Source organism: Rhinopithecus roxellana, chromosome 20, assembly GCF_007565055.1.
Source record: "Rhinopithecus roxellana isolate Shanxi Qingling chromosome 20, ASM756505v1, whole genome shotgun sequence".
In the NCBI taxonomy this organism is placed as follows: Eukaryota; Metazoa; Chordata; class Mammalia; order Primates; family Cercopithecidae; genus Rhinopithecus; species Rhinopithecus roxellana.
Genome location: NC_044568.1, coordinates 68,656,666 through 68,684,136, shown reverse-complemented (window position 1 = coordinate 68,684,136; position 27,471 = coordinate 68,656,666). Strand labels below are relative to the sequence as shown.

Sequence of the window (27,471 nt, the reverse complement as noted above, 5' to 3'; positions counted from 1 at the left end):
CCTGGGTGCAAGCAATTATCCTGCCTCAGCCTCTTGAGTAGCTGGGATTACAGGCATGTGCCACCACGCCTGGCTAATTTTTGTATTTTTAGTAGAGACGGGGTTTTGCCTTGTTGGCCAGGCTGGTCTCGAACTCCTGACCTCAAGTGATCCACCCACCTCGACCTCCCAAAGTGCTGGGATTACAGCTGTGAGCCACTGTACCCGGCCAGTTTTACCAGTTCTTTAGGGCCTATCTGAAGGCCCATCTCCTCCAGGAAACCTTTTCTTGACTGGCCTCATTCAGTTTGGTGTTTGCTTATGTTCTGTACATTCTGCCTTACACAGCTGGGGATTTCCTGTTTATGCTAATGCATTTACAAAGTCCTTGAGAGCAGGGACTGTGCCTCTTGCTTCTCCAGTGCCCTGCATAGCCTACACACACTTGCCACTATGAGTGTTCAGTGGGTACTCATGGAATTAAACTGAATTAGATGTCAAGGAGTGTTATGGTCATTTCTGCCTCATCTCAGTGACCAAAACAAAACACACTTTAGAAGGTTCCATATAGGTTAGGTATCACACATTCTCAAGAAAATATTTTTCCTATTTTGAAGTCAGAAGAATCCCGTTTCACTTGATAACTGGCATAACAACTTTACAACCAATGTTTTTTGCTTTTCTCCAACAGGCTGCATGTTAAATGGCCAAGAGGTGAGGCTTACTATTCACTATGAAAATGGGTTCACCATCTCCAGGGAAAATGGAGGCTCTAGCAGCATATTATACCGCTACCCCTTTGAAAGGCTGAAGATGTCTGCTGATGATGGCATCCGAAATCTATACTTGGATTTTGGTGGTCCCGAAGGAGAACTGGTAAGAATGTTTCTGATTTTGGTGGTCCCGAGGGAGAACTGGTAAGAGTGTTTCTGAAACACATGTTTATCTAATAGATGTTCTCTTTCCTTCTCATTATTTCTTACCCCTTATATACAAAATCATGGACTGACATTCCATTTAGAACCATGAAATTTTTAATTAAAAATTTTTTTTTTTTAAGATGGGGTCTCTGTCGCCCAGGTTGGAGTGTAGTGGTGCGATCATAGCTCCCTGCAGCCTGTATCTCCTGGGCTGAAGTGATCCTCCTGCCTCAGCCTTCTGAGTAACTGGGACTGGACTATAGGCGTGTGCCACCATGCCTGGCCAATTTTTGTATTTTTTGTAGAGATGAGGTCTTGCTTTGCTGCCCAGGATGGTCTTGAACTCCTGTCTTCAAGTGATTTTCCCATCTTGGCCTCCCAAGGTGTTGGGATTACAGGTGTGAGCCACGGTATCTGCTGTTCCTCAGTTTTCCAGATGACATTGGGTGTTGGTTTTTGTTATCATTTTTCTTTTTCTATTTTTTTTTTGAGATGGAGTCTCGCTTTGTCACCCAGGCTGGAGTGCAGTGGCACCATCTCAGCTCATTGCAACCTCTGCCTCTGTGGTTCAAGTGATTCTCCTGCCTCAGCCTCCCGAGCAGCTGAGATTACATGCATGTGCCACCACGCCTGGCTAATTTTTTGTATCTTTTAGTAGAGATGGGTTTTCACCGTGTTAGCCAGGACGGTCTCGATCTCCTGACCTCATGATCCGCCGGCTTTGGCCTCCCAAAGTGCTGGGATTACGGGCATGAGCCACCGCGCCTGGCCTTAGATTTTAAATCCTCTACTATTTAGTTCTTCCTACCAGGCATGATGGAACCCAGTACACCACCAGTTGTCTCCTAATTGGGGATGTGAAACCTCACACCAGTATTATGACATGGAATAACTTTACTCCATAGTGCACTTTTGCCTGTGGCTTTAAGTTCCCAAGAGTTTCCATAGCTCTGGCACATTCTTTACCTACCTTAAAAGTAAATTTATTTTGCATCTTCATATATTCAGTTGTCTGTATATGGCAGTGAGGTAGTGATACTTAGTGTCCTTTCTCCACAGACCATGGACCTGCACTCTTGTCCGAAGCCGATTGTATTTGTGTTGCACACATTCTTATCGGCCAAAGTCACTCGTATGGGACTGCTTGTATGAGCAACAAAAAATCAGAAAAGAGCCTTGACTGTCACAAGAAATATTTCCACCTCAAAAAAAAAAAAAAAAAAAAAGCACAAAAAGAAAACTCTTTGCTCTCTCCTTCAGCACAGTGCCTTCCCAAGGACCTGCAAATCACTGCTGAACCATACCGTGTTTAAAGAAGAGCCTACCTTTCACAGTCTACCTTGGCCAGATATTCTAGGACTCTAAAAGGCTCCAAAATGAAGCTATTGATTTATTCTCATTTCGTAATATGGTTTATGAGTAATTAGGTTTGTTTCTCCTGCTAAAAAGAATGGCTCATTGTTTTCCTTTTTAGACATAATCAAATACCCAAGCATTGTTTTCTTTTTCTTCTCCCTGTAGGATTTGTGTTGTGCTTAGCCTTGATCTCTTGTTCAGAACAATTGTCCCTTCCCAGGTGCTAGCTTGCAGCAGCCTGTTGCTTCGTGAGCATTCCATATAGGTTGTATGTCTTGGAATTTACTGTCCTCACTAGCTCCTTCCACCATAGGAAGTCCTTGAGTTGTATCACCAAAGGGTTGTTCCATTTGCCCTGGCTCTCCCTCTGTCTCAGTCTGGCCATCACTTCCCACCTTATCCCAAGCTTTCCCACTCTTAAGTGCTATCTCTAGGACTTAGGACTTGCAAATTTGATTTGCCTTGCCTTCCACTTCCTTTCTAGTAGTGACTGAGTTGAAAAGCAAGTTGGAAGTAACTCTGCTTTGAAAGAAAAGTTTTGCTTGGTTTAGGTTTTTCCATTTTATTTTTGGTAGGAGCCAGGGGATATTGTGAGATTCATTTTAAATGAAAATCCTCTTCCTAGGTTAAGCCATTTTTTTAATTGCTTACCAAATGTGCCTTTGGTTAGGGTTAGTGGAGCTTTATTAGTCACTATTTGAATAACTGGAAATCACTGCCATTTCAAGGAGATCACCTATCCTAGTTTTGAGGAATAGTCTTTGAGGTGGGTTTCCTTAATGGCATCTCTTCTAGTAGGCAGATCTCTTTAAGCAAGATAAATCCTGAAGAGCCAGCCTGCTTGAGGAGTAGACTTGGTGGGTGAAGCCAGCTCTTCCGCACAAGCATCATGTCGAGTTGTTTTGGGGCTGCCCAAAAACAAAGGGATGCAGCATCCCAGCCGTGGCCTGGCCCTTTGTGGCAGCAGTGGCATGGACAAGGAATTGCTAATTGAAGACTTAGTGTTGGCTTCACAGCACACTCTACAGTGGGCAGGGTGATGAGACTGTGGAACAGCTACCTGCTTTTGGTTAAGCATTGCCAGATGTCATCATTAGGACACAGTAGCAGCAAGATTACTGATGTTGTAGTGTTAGAAAATCACACTCAGCTTGTTTTTCCTAATTTTGAAGGAGGTGTATATCTGCAAACATTTAAAATGGTATAATATCAATATAAAACGTCAAAATTAGCATAGTCCCTGGATCTCAAAGAATAGGTAATATTGACTTGGATGTTCTTTATGCTCTCTGAAGAAAGGTCTAGGGAAAGTTCTTGTTTGCTTGATTGATCAAGTGTGCCATAGAAGAATGTGAGCGCTGTGGTGGGTGGAGGAGGATGTCACTTCAGATGGGGCAGGCACAGGGGGAGAAAAGAAGAGAAAAATACACCTGTGTGTGCAAAATGAGCTATTTGGTTTCAGTGCAGCCTGACCGGTGGGAGGACCCATGAGCAGAGAGAGTTCTAGGTCAACGTTGTAACTCCATTGTCCTCCTTCACCCGGAAGTCAGCCCCACTCCCTCATTACAGTGAAACCAACAGTATGCAGAGGTTGGAAAGAGATGCCTGTTCTTCCCCCAGCTTCATGTAATTGTCAAAGTTCCAAAAATGAATTATCTGAACTGCTTAAAACTGGAAATTAAAATCTAGACAAGAATATGTCTTTCAAAAGCTCTTTATATTTTGAAAATTCATAAACCTAAGATTGGCTCCATCTCAGATAAATTTTCTTTTCTTTCTTTTTTTTTTTTTTTGAGACGGAGTCTCGTTCTGTCTCCCAGGCTGGAGTGCAGTGGGATGATCTCGGCTCACTGCAACCTCCACCTCCTAGGTTCAAGTGATTCTCCTGAGTAGCTGCGATTATAGCCGCCCACCACCACACCCAGCTAATTTTTGTATTTTTAGTAGAGGCAGGGTTTTACCATGTTGGCTAGGCTGGTCTTGAACTCCCGACCTCAAGTGATCCGCCTGCCTTGGCCTCCCAAAGTGCTGGGACTATAGGTGTGAGCCACTGTGCCTGGCCCACAATAAATTTTCATTTCAGGGAAGGAAAAAAATCTCTTGAAGGTCCAGAGATGATTTCTGGAATCAGAATTTCAATATGTAATATCCTCAGGTAGGCAATCTTGAACCCTCTATGCAGTGAGAGCATTATTAATATGAGATGTTGAATGATGCCTTTACAGACTTCAGCAGCAAAGCCATTTGGTTGAGGTTTTCTGTGTTAATGTGAAAGGCTAAGCCACTGAGATTTGCAGGGGAGCTTCTGAGCCACCCTGCTCGTTGGTTATATGAAGATGTAAAATAGGTGGAATTAAAGTGTGAGCAGGAAGGGCAAGGCATGTGCATTTTCACTCATTTTGGTCAAGGTTAAACTGACATGTATAGCACTGAGGTCTGTAGGGTTCTTAATAATATCTTTTGAGTCTTGGTGTGAAATGAAAAAATGGGAGGTTTCCTTTGTCCATTAGCAGCCCCAAGAACCAGAGTCCTTTTGCTGCTTGTCTTACATACTTAAGAGCTCTCCAATCATGATCACCAAGGTTGTTCTTCAATCAGATGTGTTTGTGGGATTTTCAATCCACAAATGAAGTGCTAATGAATGGGACACCATGATAAATATGTATTTATATTTAGATGCCAAAGTATGGCAAATTATTTCCAAATGATAACTAAAAATGGGCATTTTCAATATTCTACCTTTTTTGTAGAATCAGCTCACTTTTCATTGCTTTTTCATTTTGAATTAAGAAAATTGTTGAGGATGTGGTAGGTTCCAGTGTGTGGAATGGAAAGGAAACTGCAGAATAGTGTCCGCTCCCCATTCAGAAGGACTGCTTCCTGTGCCCCCAGACCCGAGGCTTCGACAGCTTCTCCACATTCCACACAGATGCCTAGGAGCAGCCAGTTGGTATATGAAAAGGCTCCCACCTTTTCTCCTAAAACTTCTCTCCTTTCTCTCCATAAAAAGAAAAGGAAAGGAACCAAAAAAAAAACGTTCAGTTTTTCTTTTTCTGAAAAAGGTAAGTCCTTTCCTGAAGTCATCAAATGAAACATTATCTGGAAATTAGTATCTAATGTCTTATATGAAGAAATACTTAAATGTATGTTCATACAGTATTTATTAGATAGTTGTAACTGTAAACTCACCTTCCTAGTAGATAAGAGTTTCAGGTTGAATACTGGAACATATATAGGCAGTCAAAAATACTACTTTAAATGTCATTCACCTATTTTAAACCCATTTTAGCACATTTTAGGCCAAAGAAGGTCTGATAGTGCCTGTTTTTATGTTCTCTACTCTCACAAATTTTGTTACTGAAAATTATTGCATGGCAGGAGAGATTGGATTATTTATTTCTTATATTTTTATAAGAAAAAATCTTTCTAAACAACAAATACCTAACATTATTACTGATTGTTTTCCTAATTTATCCTCCTAAGTTGAATGGTAGCAAAGCTTTTCCAGCTGAATGAATGCACTTAGCTGATAAAACAGAATTTGTTCTTTTTTTTTTCCTTCTTTTTTTTGTGAGACAGGTTCTCACTCTGTCACCCAGGCTGGAGTGCAGTGGTATGATCATAGCTGACTAGCCTCAACCTTCTGGGCTCAAATGATCCTTTCGCCTCAGCCTCCTGAGTAGCTGGGACCACAGGTGTGTGCCACCACACCTGGCTAATTTTTATGGGTTTTTTTTGTTTTGTTTGTTGTGGTTTTTGTAGAGACAGGTTTTCGCCATGTTGCCCAGGCTGATCTTGAACTCTTGTGCTCAAGCAATCCTTCTGCCTTGGCCTCCCAAAGTGCTGGGATTACAGATGTGAGCCACTGCACCTGGCCCCAGAAATTACACATTAAAAAAAATTTAAGCTGTGTGGAATCTGGACAGGGCTATGTTTCTCCTAGAAACAGGTTTTGCTGTAAATGGTTTTGATGGACAAAAGTATGAGAAAAGGTTATAATAGATTTTTTTTTTTAATTGTGTGAGAAACTCCAGGTCTTCTTGCTTAACTTATATGCATGTGGATATATTTGTTTTCAAAGCCGTGGAAGAATCTCTGTTCATATATTTTAATGCAAATTACCTTGTATGCTGCTATGCAAATTCTATTAAAAGCCCTACCTGCTTAAGAGTTAAACATTTTTGAAACTTTCAGGGAAGACCTGTAGACTCAAGCACTTTCTCTGCTCTTTTGTATCTTATCTTGGACACTTATGCTGAATTATGTCATTATTTTCACTGGTTATAAGCTATTCCTTGTACATAATATTTAAACTATCCAAATATCCAGCATACATTTCCACGTGGCTGCCAGAGGCTGTTGATGCCGTGAATGAAATGGCTGGTTGGAAAAGCCAAAGGTCGTCTTCTTTCAACCCCTAATGAATAAGTAAAATGCCAGATCTCTTTGGTCTCAAGCAAATTGCTCTGATCGGATCAAATATCTATGTAATGAAAAGAGACATTTAAATTTGGGATTCTGCTTAAACTTTAAGTTGAATTTGACTGTAGTCATATTCATTCTTTTTATATATCTCTGTCAGGTATGACATTAAGTACCAGGTGGTATTATACTCTACTTTGAGTTTGGAAATCACTTTCAGTTAAATTTCCGTTGTTATTTTGGCTTTTTTTTTTTTTTTTTTTTTTTTTAACACCACTGCAGATGAAAGTAGAGCAGTCTGCCGTCTCCTACTGCTCTTTCTCCTACTGCTCTTTCTCTGTGCCCTTATTTTAATTGCTTGGTAATCTAAAATTATTCTGACTTTCCACATACTATCTTTAAAAACCTATTGTAGCAATCTGCCCCCCTCCACCCTTTAAGCTAAATCTTTCACTATGCTGGATACATAGACACTCAATAAATGTGTGATGATAGTTCTAAAATAATTCTATATATCAGGGTTATGTATTTTTGAGCAATATAATTATTCCTATGCTGTGATGTTAAATGGAATTTATTTTACACTAGTAATAGACTGCTTAAGTGGCTGAGTTGAAACCCTTTCTCTAAAAAAACAAAAACATCTGGCAGATGAGTGACACAAATTCATTCTCTTAAAGGATAGAATTTCAAGTTAAGGGTAAGGTACAATAAGTAGGCACATAGAGCACATCTGGGTTTTTTGTGTGTGTGTCTCTCTTTGACTAGCTAAACTGCCAGCTAGAAGAATGGTTGTTACGTAGTAACTCAGAAGAATCTTTTAATAAGTTTCCTCTTTTGTTTCAAAACATAAACTTGAGCTTCATTTCTTGCCACCTCTATTCTTTCTTCCCACTTTGGGCAACTGAACTGAAGCTTATTCTAGTTTTAGAAGAGGATCCACATTTAATGTGTAATGCATAAATATGCCTTTTGCAAATTATTGCTTGTTCTCCAGTGAACATTTGATCATATTCAACAGAAATCCACCATATAAGCCATAATCCTTGAATTGCCCTTTTTAAAATAGATTGGTTAAAACCAAAAACCTATATACAAAGAAATAATACTTCATTGTATTGTAGGTTTGGGAATCCTGGTTAGATTTATAATTTCTGGCCGGGTGCGGTGGCTCATCCCTGTAATCCCAGTACTTTGGGAGCCCGAGGGCGGTGGATCACCTGAGGTCAGGAGTTTGAGACCAGCCTGGCCAACATAGTGAAACCCCATCACTACTAAAAATACAAAAAGTTAGCTGGATGTGGTGACGTGCGCCTGTAGTCCCAGCTACTCGGGAGGCTGAGGTGGGAGAATTGCTTGAACCCGGGAGGCAGAAGTTGCAGTGAGCTGAGATCGTGTCATTGCACTCCAGCCTGGGCAACAGAGTGAGACTTCATCTCCAAAAAAAGAAAAAGATTTATAATTTCTGAGTCCTCTAAGTACCTTTCTCAGTTTTGCAATAATCTTACGTCCATGCTATTGACACTGATTTTGAAACTGGAAAGCTAATTAATGACATATTAATTCATGTGTTCTTTTACCTAATAAACATGTATTAATGTATAGTTCTACATCAGGCATTCTGAAGGGTCCAAAAGAAAGTTCCTGCCCTCAAGTAGCACATAATCCATTATTTGTCAGTCACACCATGCCATCTGCTTACCATTCAGCAGTTAAGTAATTCATCACTTCGTGTTTTTACCAAAGTATATTACAAGTCTGTTAATCTGGATCTGGCAAACTGGAAAATGTTTGAAGGGATACTCAGGCTTTGATCCATGCCAACATGAAAGGACTCCAAGCACATTTAAGTAGGCTGGTCTTTTCATCACGCATGATTTTTTTTTTAAATACAAAATCAGACTTTAGTTTGGGAAAGAGAACAGTATACAGTATCCTTTGTAAGATAAATCACAACAACAAAAACTTTATTGCCCAAAGTAGATAAATGAGAAAGTCTTTTTTTAAAAAAATGCTTCTTTAACTATAACAGCAAAACTAAATGCATATTTTATCAACCCCTTATTTCTAAATGTTGCTGTATTCATTTCCACGCTTAAACTATTTAAGCATTTCATTTGCTGAAAGTCCTTATATACATGGTAGACGGAGTATTTCTCCATTAATGATAGATCAAAATGAAGATATTTAAAAAATAACAAAATCAGGCCAAGGCAGGAGGATCACTTTAGCCCAGGAGGTCCAGACCAGCCTGGGCAACACAGCGGGACCCCCGACTCTGTCTAAAAAATTTAAAAAAGCCGGGCACGGTGGCTCAAGCCTGTAATCCCAGCACTTTGGGAGGCCGAGACGGGCGGATCAGGAGGTCAGGAGATCGAGACCATCCTGGCTAACACGGTGAAACCCCGTCTCTGCTAAAAAATACAAAAAACTAGCCGGGCAACGTGGCGGCCGCCTGTAGTCCCAGCTACTCGGGAGGCTGAGGCAGGAGAATGGCCTAAACCCAGGAGGCGGAGCTTGCAGTGAGCTGAGATCCAGCCACTGCACTCCAGCCTGGGCGGCAGAGCGAGACTCCGTCTCAAAAAAAAAATTAAAAAAAAAAATTGTTTAACATTTAAAAAATAAATACAAAGTAACAACATTTCACTTATTCCAGGACACGCTGGCATTCGGACTCAGTGAAAAGGGCACTTAAAGAAAATAAGGCTGACTGAATGAATGTTTTCCATAATTTTCACACAATAACAGTCCCTTTCTATCCGGCTTGCCTTCCATTTATCTCTAGGGTTAGCCTTTCAGGCAACATCCTTAGTCATGCCCAGAAAGTACCTGAGCTATCAGTGATTGGAATGGCATAGGGAACCGAATTACATGGGTGCCCTCCCCTTGGTTTTCAAGTATCCTGGAGTTGTGCACAAAAATTAGGTCATGCCTTCAGTGTCTTGTTCTTTAAACCTACCCTTTGACAATCAGGTGCTAATGATTGTATGTTGTTAAAACCAGCACATAAGTATTGTAAATGTGTGTTCCTCCTAGGTTAGAAGAAATGCTCTTCCTTCTCTCTGGGTCCTGTTAAAGCGGGTGTCAGTTGTGTCTTTTCACCTCGATTTGTGAATTAATAGAATTGGGGGGAGAGGAAATGATGATGTAAATTACGTTTCAGTTTTGGCAGAGTCATCATTCTCGATGATATTCTCACTCTGTAGCAAATCTGTCCTTATCGTAAGAACAGGTTTGAGAATTTTCCCTCCACTATACGACTCCAGTATTATATTTACAATCCATTGGATGAGTGCAGCATTATAAGACCTTGGTGCCCAGAAAAAATCTGTGTCCTTTTTGGTACCAAACCTGAGGTCTTTTGGAAGATAATGTAGAAAACCACTACCTATTGAAGGCCTGTTTTGGCTAGTCTGCAAACTCTGATGAAACCTGCTTATGTGGATTCTTTCCCACACTGCTTTCATTTTTAAGTATAAAGGCTTAGAAAAGTAGAATAATGCTTTTACAAATAATTAAAAAGTATGTGATGTTCTGGGGTTTTTTCCTTCTTTTTAGAACCCTGTATTTAAACAAGACTTCTTTTTAAGTCTTGTTTGAAATTTAAGTCTCAGATCTTCTGGATACCAAATCAAAAACCCAAGGCGTAAAACAGGGCAGTATTTGTGTTCCTAATTTGAAAAAGCTTTATGTATACTCTATAAATACAGATGCATAAACACTTCCCCTTGAGTAGCACATCAACATACAGCATTGTACATTACAATGAAAATGTGTAACTTAAGGGTATTATATATATAAATATATACCTTTGTAACCTTTATACTGTAAATAAAAAAGTTGCTTTAGTCACGTGTTTTTGTTTTTGTTTTTGTTTTCCAATTTTTAAAATGCTGAAATAGTTTTGAACCTACAGGAAAGTTAAGAAACAGTACTAATCTCCTTCACCCAAATCTCCCAGTTGTTACCATTTTGCCATATTTATTCCATTACTTTGTCTTTTTCTGATATGATTCTCTAGTGAGGAGTTCTAAAACATAAGGACAGTCCCTGGATTGCCACCATACAGCCCTCCTAATCAGAAAATCAACATTGGCACACCACCACCCATTCCATGGACCCCATTCAAATGCTGCCAGCCATCCTGGCCATGTCCTGTTCTCCTCTCTGGCTGGGATCCTGGCCAGTACCACTTTCTTGCCTTTTGTCGTCGCGTCTCAGTTCTTCAGTCTGGAATGCTCCTCAGCCGCACTCTAAGTCGCATGTGCCTGAGTCTCAGCACAGGTCTTTCACTCTGCAGCACAGCGCTCCAGCTGGCTCTGTTCGTTGTCGCCTCACAAGCAGGCTGTGTCATACGCTCCTGGCAGAGATGCCATGATGCCATGCTGTGTTCAGGGTATCATGTCGGGAGACACACGGGGCCACGCATCCCACCACCAGGGGTGTTCCCTTCGGTCGCCTAGTCAAGCTAGTGTCCTCATTGTTTTCTCCTTTTTATTTATTTATTTAGAGACGGAGTTCCGCTCTTGTCACCCAGGCTGGAGTGCAACGGCGCGGTCTTGGCTCACTGCAACCTCCGCCTCCCAGATTCAAGTGATCCTCCTGCGTTAGCCTCCCGAGTAGCTGGGACTACAGACGCCCACCACCATGCCCGGCTAATTTTTTTGTGTTTTTAGTAGAGACGGGGTTTCAGCATCTTGGCCAGGCTGGTCTTGAACTCCTGACATCGTGATCCACCCGCCTCGGCCTCCCAAAGTGCTAGGATTACAGGCACGAGCCACCGCGCCCGGCCTATTTTTTTTAATTTAGCGACGAGGTCTTACTGTGTTGCCCAAGCTGGTCTTGATCCTCGGCTCAAGCAGTCCTCCTGCCTTGGCCTCCCAAAGTGCTGGAATTACAGGCGTGAGCCACCATACCCAGCCCTAGAACTGTTTTCATCATTGTATCCCCAGAAACTAGCACACAACGCTGTACACAGTAGGTGTGCATGCATGTAATCCCAGCTACTCGGGAGGCTGAAGCAGGAGAATCTCTTGAACCCGGGAGGCGGAGGTTGCCATGAGCCGAGATCATGCCACTGCACTCCAGCCTAGGCGACAGAGCAAGACTCCGTATCAGCCAATCAAAGCAAAACATAACCGGCTTTAGACAGTCAGCGGCATCCCACCAGGTATTGAGCCCCATTGTGGGGCACACACTGTTTACATTAGCCAGCTCATTTATTCACCACAAAAGCCAGACAAGGGAGGAGCTAATTATAATCGTGCAGTATTAAACATGGAGAAACCAAAGCTCTGATAAGTTCGTTTTATTGTGAGGATAAAACTGCCCGATAGGCGTTGTCATTGCAAGCGAGGTCAGGATTTCCGGATTCTATCCCGCTCCGCCCCCGGCCCCGCCCTGAGAACGTACGTCCTGCCAGGCCCCGCCCCGGCCTTGTCCCACCCACCCCGTTCCCGCCCCCTGTCCGTCTCGCCCTAGTCCCACCTCCTCCCCGCCCGCCCTCGCCCCCAGTCCGCCCCGCCTCTCGAACCGCCCCCTGCCCTCTCCGCGGCAGGAAGTCGTGCCTGCAGTGCGGGCCGTGGCCGCCAGGGGGCAGCCGCTCAGCTCGGGCCCGACCGCTCTGGGCCGCGCTCCTCGCTCGCCCTCGGACTCGGCTCCCGCTGCGAGCGGCCGCCCTGCCCGCGCACCGCGCTCAGCGCCCACCGTCGGGCTCTCCGCGCCGGACTCAGTACCTCGGCTCCCCGGGGCCGGACCGAGGCCGCAAGCAGCGCCGCGGGGTGTGGGGCGGACCCAGGAGATGAAATGACAACGTCAACCCTCCAGGTACCTGGTGCGGCCCGGCCCGACTGCGGAGGCCGAAGGCGGCGGGGCCTGCGGGCCGCAGAGCCGGGCGGCGGGCGGGTGGTCAGGTGGGCGCCTCCCAGCCCCGGCCTCGCGACCCCGCCCCGGCCGTCCCCTCGCCGCTTCCGCCCGTGTCTGTTTCCACGCACTCGGAGCCGGGGTGGCGTCTCTACCCTCAGGCCCTCCGGCCCTGCCCGCCTGGCCCAGCCCCAGGGCCGCTTCGTGTACCCGGCGCCTCGGTACCGCCGTGGGGAGCAGCCTCACCCAAGCCGCACAGGCACCGTCGGGAAGCTCGGCCCGGGGTACGGCTGGGCTCTAAGACAGCGATGCTCGCTCCCTCCTCTCCTGTCCCGGGTCCTGGAAGCCCCTCGGCCCCACTTCGAACAAGCCCTGGCCCCTTCCCCAATCTTCGACTTCCTCTTCTCGGCCATCGACCCTTCTTCATTCATTCCCTAGATCCTGCAGGGTGGTGCTGGGATGTCGCCACCTGGGTGAACGACTGACCCACCCTCTAGGTGCTGTCAGTTCTGCGGGGCCAGAAGATAGCAACATGCTCAGGCCTCAGCCCGGGGTTTGAATCTCAGCTGTGCCACTCACCAGCAAGTGACCTTGGGCTAGGTTTTTTTTTTTTTAATCTTTGGCTCTCGAGTTTCCTGGTCTGTCAAATGGGGTAATGCCCTTTAGGTTGTTGTGATGATGGCTTTAAATTGAATAATTACGGTAAAGCATTCCTGACGTGTGTCTGGCACATAGTAGGTGTCCATTAAGTAACAACTGACAAAGTGCCTGGGAGACTTCGTGGAAGAAGGGACATCAGAGTTCCAGTAGCATTCAGAGACCTGAAGGTGGAGGAGGGCGGAAGTAGGAGCAGACATGGAATGAGTTGGGGTACCAGGTTAGGAATTAGATGGAGTCCGTAGCCAGACCCCACCATTCACCAGCAGAAGCCACAGATGCCGTCTGCCCAGGCAGGTTTTTTATGGCCTGTGAATCAAGAATGTTTTCAGTTTTAAACACAGCTTTATTTATTTTCTTAATTTATTTTTTTGAGACGGAGTCTCATTCTGTCTCCCACACTGGAGTGCAGTGGTGTGATCTCTGCTCACTGCAGTCTCCACCTCTCAGGTTCAAGCGATTCTCCTGCCTCAGCCTCCTGAGTGGCTGGGATTACAGGCACCCACAACCACACCTGGCTAATTTTTATATTTTTAGTAGAGACGGGGTTTCACCGTGTTGGCCAGGCTGGTCTCGAACTCCCGACCTCCCGACCTCAAGTGATCTGCCCACTTCGGCCTCCCAGAGTGCTGGGGTTACAGGTGTGAGCCACCGGGCCTGGCCTAAACACAGCTTTATTACGGTATAACTTGTGTGCTTACCATGTAACTCACCTGTTACATGTTTTTATTTTTATTAATTTTTTTTTGAGACAGTGTCATTTTGTTGCCCAGGCTGGAGTGCAGTGGTGCAATCTCAACTCATTGCAGCTTCTGCCTCAACCTCCCGAGTAGCTGGGATTACAAGGCACCCACCATCACGCCCAGCTAATTTTCTTTTTGTATTTTTAGTAGAGACGGGGTTTCACCATGTTGGCCAGGCTGCTTTCGAACTCCTGACTTCAAGTGTGATCTGCCCACCTCGGCCTCCCAAAATGCTGGGGTTATAGATGTGAGCCACTGTGCCCAGCGCAACTCACCCATTTAAAGTGTATAATTCAGTGCTTTTAGTATATTCATGGTTGTGTGACCATCACCACAATCACTTTTGAGAACATTTTCATCACCTCCAAAAGAAACCCTTACCCCCCAGCCCCTCTCTCTCCCAGCCCTGGGCAACCACTCATCTACCTTTTTTCTCTGTGGGTTTGCCTATTCTGGGCACTTTATGTAAATGGAGTCATACAATAGGTGGTCCTTTGTGGCTGGTTTCCTTCATTATGACTTAACATAATGTCATAGGTTTTTACATTTTTTAAATGACTTGAAAAAAAAGTATTTCATGACACATGAAAATCCTATGAAATTCACATTTCAGGGTCTATAAATAAAGTTTTATTGGAACATATCCCTGTTCGTTTACTGATATACTGTCTACAGGCACTTTTGTGCCGCCAAGGTAGAGTTGTTGCAACAGAGATTGGCTGGCAAATCCTAAATTATTTACCATCTGGTCCTTTACAGTAAGCATTTGCCAGCCCCCATTAGCACCCTTTTTTTGGTCCTCATCTTTTGCCATACGTGTTACTAGAGATGCGGCGAGGCTGGCAGTTTGTCACCTTACCCTCCTGTAATACTGTTTCTCTCCATTGAAACTCGGGCCGGGCGCGGTGGCTCAAGCCTGTAATCCCAGCACTTTGGGAGGCCGAGACGGGCGGATCACGAGGTCAGGAGATGGAGACCATCCTGGCGAACACGGTGAAACCCCGTCTCTACTAAAAAAAAAAAAAAAATACAAAAAACTAGCCGGGCGAGGTGGCGGGCGCCTGTAGTCCCAGCTACTTGGGAGGCTGAGGCAGGAGAATGGCGTAAACCCGGGAGGCGGAGCTTGCAGTGAGCCGAGATCGCGCCACTGCACTCCAGCCTGGACGACAGAGCGAGACTCCGTCTCAAAAAAAAATAAAAAAAAAAAAAAAAAAGAAACTCAGACCTCCTGTGTGTGAAAAACTGTATGTGGTTGCCAGAAAAGTCCAGTGTACTCTTTTTTTTTTTTTTTTTTTTTTTTGAGATGGACTCTCACTGGCGCAATCTCAGCTCTCTGCAGCCTCCACCTCCCGGGTTCAAGCAATTCTCCTGCTTCAGCCTCCCAAGTAGCTGGGACTACAGGCATACATCACCATGCCTGGCTTTTTGTATGTTTAGTAGAGACAGTGCTTCACTGTGTTAGCCAGGATGGTCTTGATCTCCTGACCTCCGGTGATCCGCTTGCCTCGGCATCCCAAAGTCCTGGGATTACAGGCATGAGCCACCGCGCCCAGCCCCAGCACACTCTTAGGTGCGTTACTAGAGTTTCCAGAAGGAGAGAGGGGATGGGTCAGTGCTGCTCCTTGTAGAACAAAGAACACCTTCAGTATTGTTCTAAGGACAGACCCAAGCATGATATTACGGAGAGTGAAAAAGTCCGAGGTACTGGGGGTGTTTGTTCTGCAGAAGAGAAGCCACCAGGGAGAGGAGCACTGCCTTCTTGTCTCATCTGAAGGAACATCACACAGAAGAGGACAGACAAGGGCAGCCTGTGCCTAAGCTCATTTCCAAGAAGGTTTGGGGCTCCCAGCCATTCATTGTAGGTAGTAGAGGGAGCAGAGGCTTGAAAATAATGGCCAGCACTCACCCGTCTTCTCATCTCTTCAATCCGCTGAGTTCATTTCACATCAGCCCGGCCCAGCCTCCCCAAGCCTGTCTGTCCTGTCAAGCTGTCTGTGTGTGTTTCTTTCGGAGACTTCTTCCTTGCAGATGAGAGAGGGCTGAACAAATGCCCCGGCCCTGCCAAGAGCCGGTCAGGAGGTTTATTGTTTGCTGTGCCTGGAACCGTGGGTCTGCGGTGGGATTGTCTGCCTGGTAACTGGTGCTGGATCTGAGGAGGAGAATTCTGGTCATGCTTCCTGCAGGCGTCGGTGAAGCTTCAGTTTTTAAAACCAGGCTTTAAAACCATGTAGGTGCTTTATTGGCCGGTTGCAATGGCTCACACCTATGATTCCAGCACTTTGGAAGCCGAGGCAGGTGGGTCACTTGAGGTCAGGAGTTCGAGACCAGCCTGGCCAACATGGTGAAACTCTGTCTGTACTAAAAATACAAAAATTAGCCGAGTGTGGTATTAGGCACCTGTAATTCCAGCTACTGGGGAGGCTGAGGTAGGAGAATCGCTTGAACCCGAGAGGTGGAGGTTGCAGTGAGCCAAGATCACGCCATTGCACTCCAGCCTGGACGACAGAGTGAGACTCTGTCTTAAAAAAAATAAAATAAAATAGAAATAACATAAAACCACAGAGGTGCTTTCAGTTCAGCCTAGGGCACTGGCCTACAGGATTTCTGGGATTCCCAAAGACACTCACTCACAGAGCTCTTACAAGGTTCCGGAGGGACACAGTTCCCTTCTGTTGGCAGCAGGGAGCAAGCAAGTACTTTTCTTACTGGAGCTACTGGTGTGTGGAGCCTTGTGCGTAAGAGCCCCTTCCTGGGGTGTCACTCTAGACAGCGAAGGAAACCGTCTTCTCTCTGCAGCCTGGAGAAGCAAGCTGCGTGGAGCCAGTAGGAGGCAGAGAGAGGCCTTTCAGTGTATCCCGTGGAAACTCGCAGTCGGGCAGGACTTTCCTTCTGGCTGGTTCTTCTCTGGCCCTGAGGCTGGGTGCAGTTTCTGGCCTCCTTGCTAAGCAAACCAGCAGTCACTTGCTCCTGCGTGTCCCTTCTGCCAGGCTCTCAGCTCGGGTCTGTTTCTCTTTCCCTTGAGGCAGCAGAATAGAAAGTCCTGTGAACTCGCCCCTTGAGCCCTGGACCTGAGATATTAGGTCAGGTTTCCACTTGCTGAAATCCAGACCGTGGCTTGTAACCGTCTGAGCTTATTGTGAAGACGGCTGGCCGGCTTTTAAAGCCTCATTTGAAGGCCTTTCTAGCCGATGTTGGAAAAGTAGGCCAGTGAAACGGCCCACAAGCAATAAATCCAGAGGCCCAGCGGCATCCCTCGTCACATCTCATCCTCATGCCTGTGACCCCAGCAACTTTCTGTGTCTCCAAGGAAGCACTGAGCAGTTTGCTTTGCCTTTCCAGAAAGCCATTGATCTGGTGACGAAAGCCACAGAAGAGGACAAAGCCAAGAACTACGAGGAGGCGCTGCGGCTGTACCAGCATGCGGTGGAGTACTTCCTCCACGCCATCAAGTGTGAGTCGCGCAGGGTCCTCAGGCTGCCGCGCTCCAGAGGGGAGGGGATGGGAGGGGGTGGTGCACGAGCCTCACAGGGGCCCCTCCGTGTTCCCTTTCACAGATGAGGCCCACAGCGACAAGGCCAAGGAGAGCATTCGAGCCAAGTGCGTGCAGTACCTAGACCGGGCCGAGAAGCTTAAGGATTATTTACGAAGCAAAGAGAAACACGGCAAGAAGCCAGTCAAAGAGAACCAGAGTGAGGGCAAGGGGTGAGTGTCTGCAGCGTCCGCCAGGCGCCTGCGCCCTCCTCATGGCTCCCCGTCATTCCTGGCACTCATGCGGCCTTGGACTTCCCTGTGGAAATGGTCCTCATAGTGCAGGGATGACAGTGCCAGCAGCTGCTTTCAGGGAGCATGGGCCAGAGCACTTCCGTGTTCATCGTCTCATTGGATCTGACCCACATGCCATGGGGACAAGGGGAGCTTGGTGCAGATGGTAGAGTCTCTCAGGACGGTACCCCAGCTCTGTCAGCTCCCAGCCTAGTGCCAGGACCCCATGTGCCTGCCATCTCCACATCTTGGAACGGGGAAGGTCGTGGAACTCCCCTCCCAGCGTTGCCGTAGGGAGCAGTGAGATGATGTGGGCACTGCCCTTGGAGCTTGGCACACGAGAGCATGCAATGAGTGCCAGCTGCTGTGACTGTCAAAGAGTCACCTGCCTCCAACAAGTGGGGCAGCCGGCTCGGGTTAGGGGCCCTGCCGAGGTCTCACAGGATGGAGCCTGGACCCCCAGTGCAGGGCGGGTGGCCCTGATAACCCCAGCCAGGGTCCTCTCCACAGCCTCTCACCTCAGATCCGGGGTCCACCCACCACAGTGATCCCAGTCATCTGAACACAAATGCTAGTGGTATCTTGGAGGCGTGGGAGGGGAAGTGAGGGGGTCCCCCAGGCAGGAGGGGGCGGGTGGTGTCACCTGTCTCACCAGAGGCAAGGCCTCCTCCTGGATGGAGGGTCCACACCACACTCCCATCCCCAAGAGGCCTGACGAGGCAGGGGTGGAGGCCAGGGATCTCCAAGAAGGATTAAAGTTCTGAGGATTACAAACTCCATACAGAGAGGAAGTAGCCCTGGGGTGACAGCAGTGGCTGCGTTCTCCCCAGGAGTTCCCTTTCGATTTCAGTTTTGCCTTCTCCTCTGTCGTTCGGCAGTGGCTGCTTTGGAGTCGGGGCACATGCTGTCCCTGAGTCTCTAGAAAAAGCTTCTGGTGCGGGCTGCGGTGGCTCACGCCTGTAATTCCAGCACTTTGGGAGGCCGAGGCGGGCAGATCACTTGAGGTCAGGATTTCAAAACCAGCTTGGCCAACATGGTGAAACCTGTCTCTACTAAAAATACAAAAAAATTAGCCGGGCATTGTGGCATGTGCCTGTAATCCCAGCTACTTGGGAGACTGAGGCCAGAGAATTACTTGAACCCGGGAGGCGGAGGTTGCAGTGAGCTGAGGTTGCAGTGAGCTGAGATCGAGATTGTGCCATTGCACTCCAGCCTGGGCAACAAAACAAGACTCCATCTCAAAAAAGAGAAACAAAAAAAGCTTCTGGCAGCTACGTTGCTTGACTGGCTGCTTTTTTTTCCCCTCAGATAGGGCTTCACTCTGTCTCCCAGGCTGGAGTGCAGTGGTGCAATCTTGGTTAACTGCAACCTCTGCCTCCCAAGTAGCTGGCAGCATAGGTGCGTGCCACCTTGCCCAGCTAATTTTGTTTTTTGTAGAGACAGGATCTCGCTGTTTCCCAGGCTGGTCTCAAACTCCTGGGCTCAAGCGATCCTCCCACCTCAGCCTCCCAGAGTGCTGGGATTACAGGGGTGAGCCATCACACCCAGCCTGGGCTGTGTGAGCCGCTGCAGGTGGCCTCCCAGAGTGTGAGGTGTGAGCCACCGCACCCGGCCTGGGCTGCTCTTTAAGTCCAGCTGAAGCACATTTCCCTTACGGCCTTCAGGAGAGGACCGACATCCTGATCCCATCCCCTCCACGAAGAAACAGGGTGGGTTATGGGGTGCTTGCTGGGGGGTTCCTGAAGTGAGCTGCAGAGAGCATCGGCCCACATGTCCCCGAAGTACTTGCTTGCGGGTCACACAGCACTGTTAAGCCAGGAAGTCTTCGTTCCTTACCCAGTGTGTAGGCAGCGGGGCCTGGACTTGCTGGGAGCACCTCTGCGTTCCAGGCTGAAGGGCCAGCTTGTGACTTTCCGTCTCCTTTCCCAGCAGTGACAGTGACAGTGAAGGGGATAATCCAGAGAAGAAGAAACTGCAGGAACAGCTGATGGGTAAGTGGCTCGCAGCCCAGTGGCAGCGGCAGGGGACACGCGTGGGTCCGCAGCTGGGCTGGCTCATGTCCCTTGACCGGGCCTGGGCCGCCCTCCCTCTTGCAGGTGCTGTTGTGATGGAGAAGCCCAACATACGGTGGAACGACGTGGCCGGGCTGGAGGGGGCCAAGGAGGCCCTCAAAGAAGCTGTCATTTTGCCAATCAAATTCCCACATTTGTTCACAGGTGAGAGTTGAGCCATTTCAAGCCCCAACATAAAAATTCCAGGCTTCTGCAGGGCTGGCACTCCGAGGCACCCGGGAGTCAGTGTCAACTCAGCTCCCATGTTCCGCAGAGGGCCAGGCCTGGCTGCTCGCTGCTGTCTACAACACTGCTGTGGCTGAAGCTTTGAGATGACGATCACCTCACAGGGTGGGCAGGATCAGGAAGCAGTGACAGATGGTGTCACTGTGCAAGGTCATGGGGTCACAGCACAGGGCACAGCAGGGAAGGCAGCTCCCATCACTCGTTTGCCCCTAAAGTCCGTCGTTTCACAGAATGCCCTCTCTTACTCTATGTATGGGACTCGAGACCCTCTGCTTTTCCTATTCCTTTCCCCAGTCAGGAGGCCTCACTTCTGTGGAATCTCTGTTGTAGGCAAGCGCACCCCCTGGCGGGGGATTCTGCTGTTCGGACCCCCTGGCACAGGGAAATCCTACTTGGCCAAAGCCGTGGCAACAGAGGCCAACAACTCCACCTTCTTCTCTGTGTCCTCCTCAGACCTGATGTCCAAGTGGCTGGGGGAGAGTGAAAAGTAAGTCGGCCACCAGGCTGTGCTGTGCCGGCAGCCCCGGCCCTGCTAGTGACCCAGCGGCCCACCCCGTGGAGTCACCTCCCGGAGGAGTGGTTTGCTTTTCAGGGAGGGTACCCAAGAGCAGTGTGTCGCTAGCTTATTGGCTGGGACACTGTCCCAACAAAGGCAGGTGAAGGTGGAAGGGACCCGGGAGAGGTGAAGTGCTCCGGAAGGGAAGGGAAAGGAAGTGAGGATAGTTTTGGGGTCTGGGTTGCAGTCCCTGTTGGGGCAGTGTGTGGGGGACATTGTTCCCCACACTGACTCCTGTTTTACATGTGATGAGACGGGCGTGGAAGAAGGGGACTGACGTGTCCCAAGTGCAGAGCTAGTGCATGGGGTTCCTGGGATTGAGGCTCAGTTCGGGGCTGACGCCAGGGTGTGCTCCTCTTGGTGCAGTGCGGCCCGAGGGCTCCTCACCACCATGTTTTCTGCAATCCCGGCATGACCATGGCCTGCGCCTCCCTGTGGGAAGGGTGAGGAGAGGGAAGTGCCGGGAGCCCAGGCGGGCATGGACGCTCACGCGTCTTGTCCTCACTGCCTTTCTCACCTTCACAGGCTGGTCAAGAACCTGTTTGAGCTGGCCAGGCAGCACAAGCCCTCCATCATCTTCATCGACGAGGTGGATTCCCTCTGCGGATCCCGAAATGAAAATGAGAGCGAGGCCGCCCGGAGGATCAAAACGGAGTTCTTGGTCCAGATGCAGGGTGTGTGCCGGGCCCAGGGCCCCCTTGGTTCTTGTTGCACCTAAAGCCGACCCTGGGCTTTATTCTGAGCTGTGGCTGGATTTGGTTGTCCTCAGCCACGGAGAGGCACTCCCCAGCTCCAGCCCCTCAGACTGTGGATGGACTTCCATTCCCAAGAGGCGCCTGAGGCCTCTGCTGGCGCCGGCCACTCCACCCCTCCCATGGCAGGCAGTGCCACAGGTCTCACATGGCACAGCCAGACTAAGATGTGGTTTAATCTCACTTGGGACCCTGCCAGTGGTGGGTGGCACAGGGATGGATGGCTTCAATTGCTGACACGCAAAGCCCCCGGGGTCTGTCCCCAGGTTTCAGCTGACCCGTGCAGCTGTCCAGAGTCTGCATCTTTGTCTCCCTTTCTCCACAGGGGTGGGGAATAACAATGATGGGACTCTGGTTCTTGGAGCCACGAACATACCATGGGTGTTGGATTCGGCCATCAGGAGGAGGTGAGTCTTCCCCAGGAGGAGCCAGAGCTGGAGGCTTCCTCCCAGCATGGTCATGGTCTGCCTGCTGCTGGCAGCCAGGGTGCAGCCCTGGCCCCTTTTCCCTGGAGTCTTCCCACCTGCCTGCCAAGCAGAGCACTTTGTGAGGCTGGCTTTTTGAGGATGTGCTGCCAGCATCACTGGCCTGTGAAGTGTGTCCGTTTCACTCAAATCTTCACACCTTCCCTTCAGTGAATAGCATTCCATCATCCGCTCTCAACGCCTGCCGTGTGCTGGGCTCTCTAGGTTTGAAAAGCGAATTTACATCCCCTTGCCGGAGGAAGCTGCCCGTGCCCAGATGTTCCGGTTGCATCTGGGGAGCACTCCCCACAACCTCACGGATGCAAACATCCACGAGCTGGCCCGGAAGACGGAAGGCTACTCGGGTGCGGACATCAGCATCATCGTGCGGGACTCCCTCATGCAGCCTGTGAGGAAGGTGCAGTCGGCCACACACTTCAAAAAGGTGAGTGCCCGTGGCCACTGCTGAGAAAATGTCATAGCAAGAGTGGGATGTTCATTTTTTTCCCCAGCTCCTGGTCCTGCTCCCCGGCTGCTCAGGTGATAAGTCTCTGAGGCTTCCTGGAGAGCAGAGGGCCAGTGCCATGGGGGCTGCACCCACTCTCCCCTTCCTGCAGCTCTTCTGCAGTGTGGCCATCCCAGGGTGTGTGAAAGCAGAAGACAGGGCCACTTTACTGTCTTAACCCTGCTGCGGCCTCCTTCTCCAGCACTGTGTGCTCTTGTGCGGGGTGGACACCAAGTCAGTGTTTGGAAAGTGTTGGATATGAAATAAGCAGGAAGCCCCGTCCATTCATTCAGTACATCTCTGCTGAGTGTTTGCTGTGGGTCCTCCCGTGTGCCCAGCACTGTCCTAAGTGCTGGGAAGACGTGAGCGACCAACAGACAAAAACCCTGACCCTTGTTCTTGGCAGGGAGACAGTCAGCACAGTCAGCAAGTTTCTCAGAGGGGGATGGGGATGGAGCAGGATTAGGAGGGAGGTGTCTTGGGCATGGAGGGAAGGGCAGATGGCACTGGGGTGATGCCTGAGACAGGAAGTGAAGGGGTGAGGGAATGAGCCTTGTGGACACAGGGGGAATGTTTTGCCAAGGCAGCAGACTTCAGTTGGAAAACCACTTTGTATTAGTCCATTTTCATCCTGCTGATAAAGACATACCCGAGACTGGGAAGAAAAAGAGGTTTAATTGGACTCACAGTTCCACATGGCTGGGGAAGCCTCAGAACCATGGTGGTGGCAAGAGAAAATGAAGAAGTGGGCTGGGCTCGGTGGCTCAAGCCTGTAATCCCAGCACTTTGGGAGGCCGAGACGGGTGGATCACGAGGTCAGGAGATCGAGACCATCCTGGCCTACACGGTGAAACCCTGTCTCTATTAAAAAAAAAAATACAAAAAACTAGCCGGGCGAGATGGCGGGCACCTGTAATCCCAGCTACTCGGGAGGCTGAGGCAGGAGAATGGCGTAACCCCGGGAGGCGGAGCTTGCAGTGAGCCGAGATCGCGCCACTGCACTTCAGCCTGGGCGACAGAGCGAGACTCCGTCTCAAAAAAAAAAAAAAAAAAAAAAAAGAAAATGAAGTGAAAGTGGAAACCTCTGATAAACCCATCAGATCTCATAAGACTTACTCACGATCACTAGAATAGCACAGGAAAGACCAGCCCCCATGATTCAGTTACCTCCCCCTGGGTCCCTCCCCCAACATGTGGGAATTCTGGGAGATACAGTTCAAGTTGAGATGTGGGTGGGAGCACAGCTAAACCATATCACACTTTTAATGTCACTGTGTTCCTGGTGAGACGTGACTGTTACTGAGGAAGACATCAAGGCACTGGGGCTACAGATTGCTGGAATCGCACGCATATCATGAATTGCTCGGACCATCCAGCCCCATTTCTGAAGGAGCCCATCTTCCTCAGATGCTGGGGACCCACAGAGCATTCTCTTTGGGACCTCCTTCGAGACCGGAGGGGTCCAGCCCCTCTCACTGACACTGAGGGGCAGCTGCTCCAGCCAGTCAGATCCATTTTGTTTCAGGTCTGTGGTCCCTCCCGCACCAACCCCAGCGTGATGATCGATGACCTCCTAACCCCATGCTCACCAGGGGACCCAGGAGCCATGGAGATGACTTGGATGGATGTCCCTGGGGACAAACTCTTAGAGCCTGTGGTTTGCATGGTAAGTGACTGACGGAGGAGGGAAGAGGGCTGCACAGAGCCCAGAAAATTGAGGGCTTGGGTCCAGAATAAAAACAGCCTTCTCCAGGCTGGGTGTGGTGGCTCATGCCTGTAATCCCAGCACTTTGGGAGGCCAAGGTGGGCGGATCACCTTGGGAGTTTGAGATCAGCCTGGCCAATATGGAGAAACCCCGTGTCTCTACTAAAAATACAAAAATTAGCCAGGCGTGCTGGTGTGCACTTGTAGGCCCAGCTCTTTGGGAGGCTGAGGCAGAAGAATCACTTGAAGTCGGGAGGCAGAGGTTGCCGAGATTGCACTGCTGCACTCCAGCCTGGGTGACAGATCAAGACTCCGTCTCGAAAATAAAAAATAGTCTTCTCCTTCTATGTCCTGGGCTGTTGAGAATGGCCTTTGCAGCTCAGGGAAGCTGGCGTGGCAGCCGCTACACTCAGTGGGTGCCCAGGATGCAGGTGGCAGCATTAGCATTTTGTACATATAAAGGCTGGGTGCAGTGGTGCAATGATGGCTCACTGCAGCCTCCACCTCACCAGCTCACACCTCACCAGCTCACACAATCTTCTCACCTCAGCCTCCTGGAGTAGCAGCAACAGGCACACACCACCATGCCCAGCTAATTTTTCCTTTTTTTTTTTTTTTTTTTTAAAGAAACGGGGCCTTGCTGTGTTGCCCAGGCCAGTCTCAAACTGCTGGGCTTAAATGATCCTCAACTTGGCCTCCCAAAGTGCTGGGATTACAAGCATGAGCCATCACACCTAGCCTGCATTTTATATTCTTTAGCAAGTAAAGTCAGGTCCAGATAATATGACATCAATCCATGGGTTTTGCTTGTGTGGTACAGTGAGGCAGTGAATGTGTCAGGACGGCTTACTGTGATGCAGTTGCAAAGGCAGCCCCGCACCCGCGTAACCTGGCCCTCTCATTATGACCTGTGCCGTCCTGGCAAGTGTCTGCCCTTGTGGCTGATGTAGGGGGTGTGCAGTGGCTCATGCCTGTAATCCCAGCACTCTGGGAGGCCAAGGCAGGCAGATCACCTGAGGTCAGGAGTTCAGCCTGACCAACATAGTGAAACCCCATCTCTACTAAAAATACAAAAGTCAGCCATGTGTGGTGGCACACACCTATAGCCCAGCTACTTGGGAGGCTGAGGCAGGAGAATCACTTGAACCCAGAAGGTGGAGGTTACAGCGAGCCGAAATTGTGCCACTGCACTCCAGCCTGGTCAACAGTGAGACTCCGTTTCCAAAAGAAAGTTCCTAAGGGGAGTTATGAGATGATGGAGCTTAGATTCTCAGACCAGGAGGAGGCCCATCTGAGCTGCCTCGAGAGGGAACAGGGTCCCTGCCATAGGCAGATTCAAGCAGGTCTCTGGGGTGGCCTTGAAGGCAGGCCTCTTCCCACCCTCGACTGCGCCTGTTGCGTGCTGAGGGGGAGGTTGGGGACCTGGAGCCTGGCTCCTGCTCAAGCACATGCTCTTGCCTTCACAGTCGGACATGCTGCGGTCTCTGGCCACCACCCGGCCCACGGTGAATGCAGACGACCTCCTGAAAGTGAAGAAATTCTCAGAGGACTTTGGGCAGGAGAGTTAAAAGCTGCTTCACTTGGGCGATGGTGAAGGTGGGAGGTTGATGGGGGCAAATGCAGGCACTCCCTGTGTCAGCAGCCAGACAGGGCTCCAGGGCTTGTCCCAAACTCACTAGAGTCCCCTCTGCTGTCTGGCCGCCTGCCAGGGAGCCAGAAGGAAGAGCCTCGCAGCCAGACACTCCACCTGCCCCAGGGCACACGGTGGACACTGGCTCTTCCTACTTCCTCCTCTCTTGGATGCTCACCAGCTCCTTCTGCCCCCCCCCCCCTTTTTTTTCCCATCTTTTGTTCCCCTAAATTAATGCTGCTTGGATGTTCGTCTTGTTTATAAATAAAGATAAAATCACCTGGAAGTGTCAAGGAGTGGGGCGCGGGGGGAGCAGCCATGCTGCAAGGTCACCCAGACCTCCAGACAGTTGGCTAGCTCCACTGCCCATTCCTTTTACACCCAAGTTTTGCTCCTTGAGAGCAAATTGGCTGATGCCCCTGCAACCCCAGCCCAAGCTCTGCCTCAAAGACTGAGTGACATAAGCCATTCCCACCCTCCTAGGTTCACATCCAGGGCTGTGTCTTCCTTGGGGGGGAGGAGATGGTATTGTTCAGATCAGAGGAAGGCAGTCAGGCGGGGTGTTCACTGCCTTTTCTTCCTGAGTGTGAGAACACTGAACCCAGCCACTGCCCCTGGGTCCCTGTCCTGGAAACGGTCTAATAAATCCTTTTCCCTTCTTGAGCCACCCGAGTGATCTCATCTTTGACTCTTGCCTGGGACTCTGAAGGACCACCCTTACCTCCAATTAAAAGACCCTCTGGTTTTCTCTCTGCTCTTCTAAAGCAGAGCAGGAAACAGGAACGCTGCAGTTCTCAGGCCTGTTCTCCAGTCAGGTGTGCAAGGCCTCCTCCCCTTAAGGCCTCAGAAGTTTGGCTGGGGGTGTTTGGGATCCAGATAGTTCTCGCCGTTGTTCAGGCCTACAGATCAGAGACTGCAAAGTGAAAGCCCTGCGTGCCAGACCCGTCCTACAGCTGTTTGGTCTGCCGCTAACATTTAAAAGTTCAAAGTTGACATAAAAATTCAGAATTCTGACTTCTAGAAGATTAAATTAGGCTATGTTGGGCCTGCGTCCTCATGGGGCAGCCTGTCCACAGCCACTGAGCAGAGGCTGCTCTGTGCGGAAAGGGGCCCCATCCCCACTCATCTGTGTTGCCTGCCCAGATAGCCCCTGTGGTCATTTCAGTTTGTGACCCCCACAGACACCAAGGACCCAGAGCGGGCAGCCCTGGACATGTGTCCAGCAGGCAGTGAAGCTGCAGAGGCTGTCCCACGTTTACCCCATGCATATGAACAGACCTAAGTCAAAGCACATTCACACAGAAAGACCTGGCCTAGTAAATGAAGCTTGTAGCCTGGGAAAGGGCTTTGTTCCAAGCCTCCCTCGCCAAAACTCAGTACTTCTCTACCTTTCAAACCTGGCTGGGCCGGAACTGATTACATGGCCAGCTCTTGGCTCACACTGGCCTTGCATTGGGCCGTTTCTTTGCTCTGGTTCGAAGCCTCGGTAGAAGTGAGCTAACTTTGGATCAGTAGCTCCAAGACTTGGCTCCAGTGCTGACGGGTTACCCCTCAACCACAGCAGCTGGGATCTTTGTGGCTTGGGGTACCCCCTCAAGCACAGCAGCTGGGATCTTCGTGGCTTGGGGGCGCTCGTTTAAGTTTTTGGTTATGTACCCCGAGCCCCCAGGAAATGAACCATGTCTACAGAGCTTCACTTTAGTGAGCTTACAAATTTTTAAATTTTTAACTTCTAGTTACATTTACTTGAATCAGAACTTTGTTTCCTCATTCCTACTGCTTAATTAAACACCTTAACAAATACTAGGGGTCAAGAAAGGTTAGCGCGGCTATGGTCCATCCCTGTGCTCTAGTTAAGAGC

The 27,471-nt window shown here is 49.1% G+C and overlaps 2 protein-coding genes across 3 annotated transcripts in view; both read left to right on the top strand.

Moving 5' to 3' along the window:
• SNTB2 (syntrophin beta 2) overlaps positions 1-8,956 on the top strand; it is a 125,836-nt gene extending 116,880 nt beyond the window's left edge. Inside the window, exons 6-7 of the mRNA XM_030924871.1 lie at positions 671-855; positions 1,959-8,956. Of these exons, the coding sequence (XP_030780731.1) occupies positions 671-855; positions 1,959-2,051 (278 nt within the window). The 3' untranslated portion in view covers positions 2,052-8,956. The remainder of the gene's footprint in view (positions 1-670; positions 856-1,958) is intronic.
• A 3,348-nt stretch (positions 8,957-12,304) lies between these two features.
• On the top strand, positions 12,305-26,280 carry VPS4A (vacuolar protein sorting 4 homolog A). Of its 2 annotated transcripts, none has more exons than XM_030924869.1 (11): positions 12,305-12,503; positions 17,279-17,390; positions 17,494-17,641; positions 19,631-19,692; positions 19,798-19,917; positions 20,329-20,485; positions 21,080-21,228; positions 21,632-21,713; positions 21,996-22,215; positions 23,801-23,941; positions 25,447-26,280. In XM_030924869.1, the coding sequence occupies exons 1-11, from the start codon at positions 12,483-12,485 to the stop codon at positions 25,546-25,548; spliced, it is 1,314 nt and encodes a 437-aa protein (XP_030780729.1). In that variant the 5' UTR covers positions 12,305-12,482; the 3' UTR covers positions 25,549-26,280. The 2 variants fall into 2 exon arrangements, with proteins under 2 accessions (XP_030780729.1, XP_030780730.1); XM_030924870.1 differs by having other exon boundaries at positions 12,310-12,503; positions 19,634-19,692.
• Positions 26,281-27,471: the final 1,191 nt, after the last annotated feature.

Coding starts and splice junctions, on each gene's coding strand:
- VPS4A (XM_030924869.1), top strand. CDS start 12,483: ATGACAACGTCAACCCTCCAG. Junction 20,486..21,079: donor TGGCTGGGGGAGAGTGAAAA/GTAAGTCGGCCA, acceptor TCACCTTCACAG/GCTGGTCAAGAACCTGTTTG. Junction 21,229..21,631: donor GTTCTTGGTCCAGATGCAGG/GTGTGTGCCGGG, acceptor CTTTCTCCACAG/GGGTGGGGAATAACAATGAT.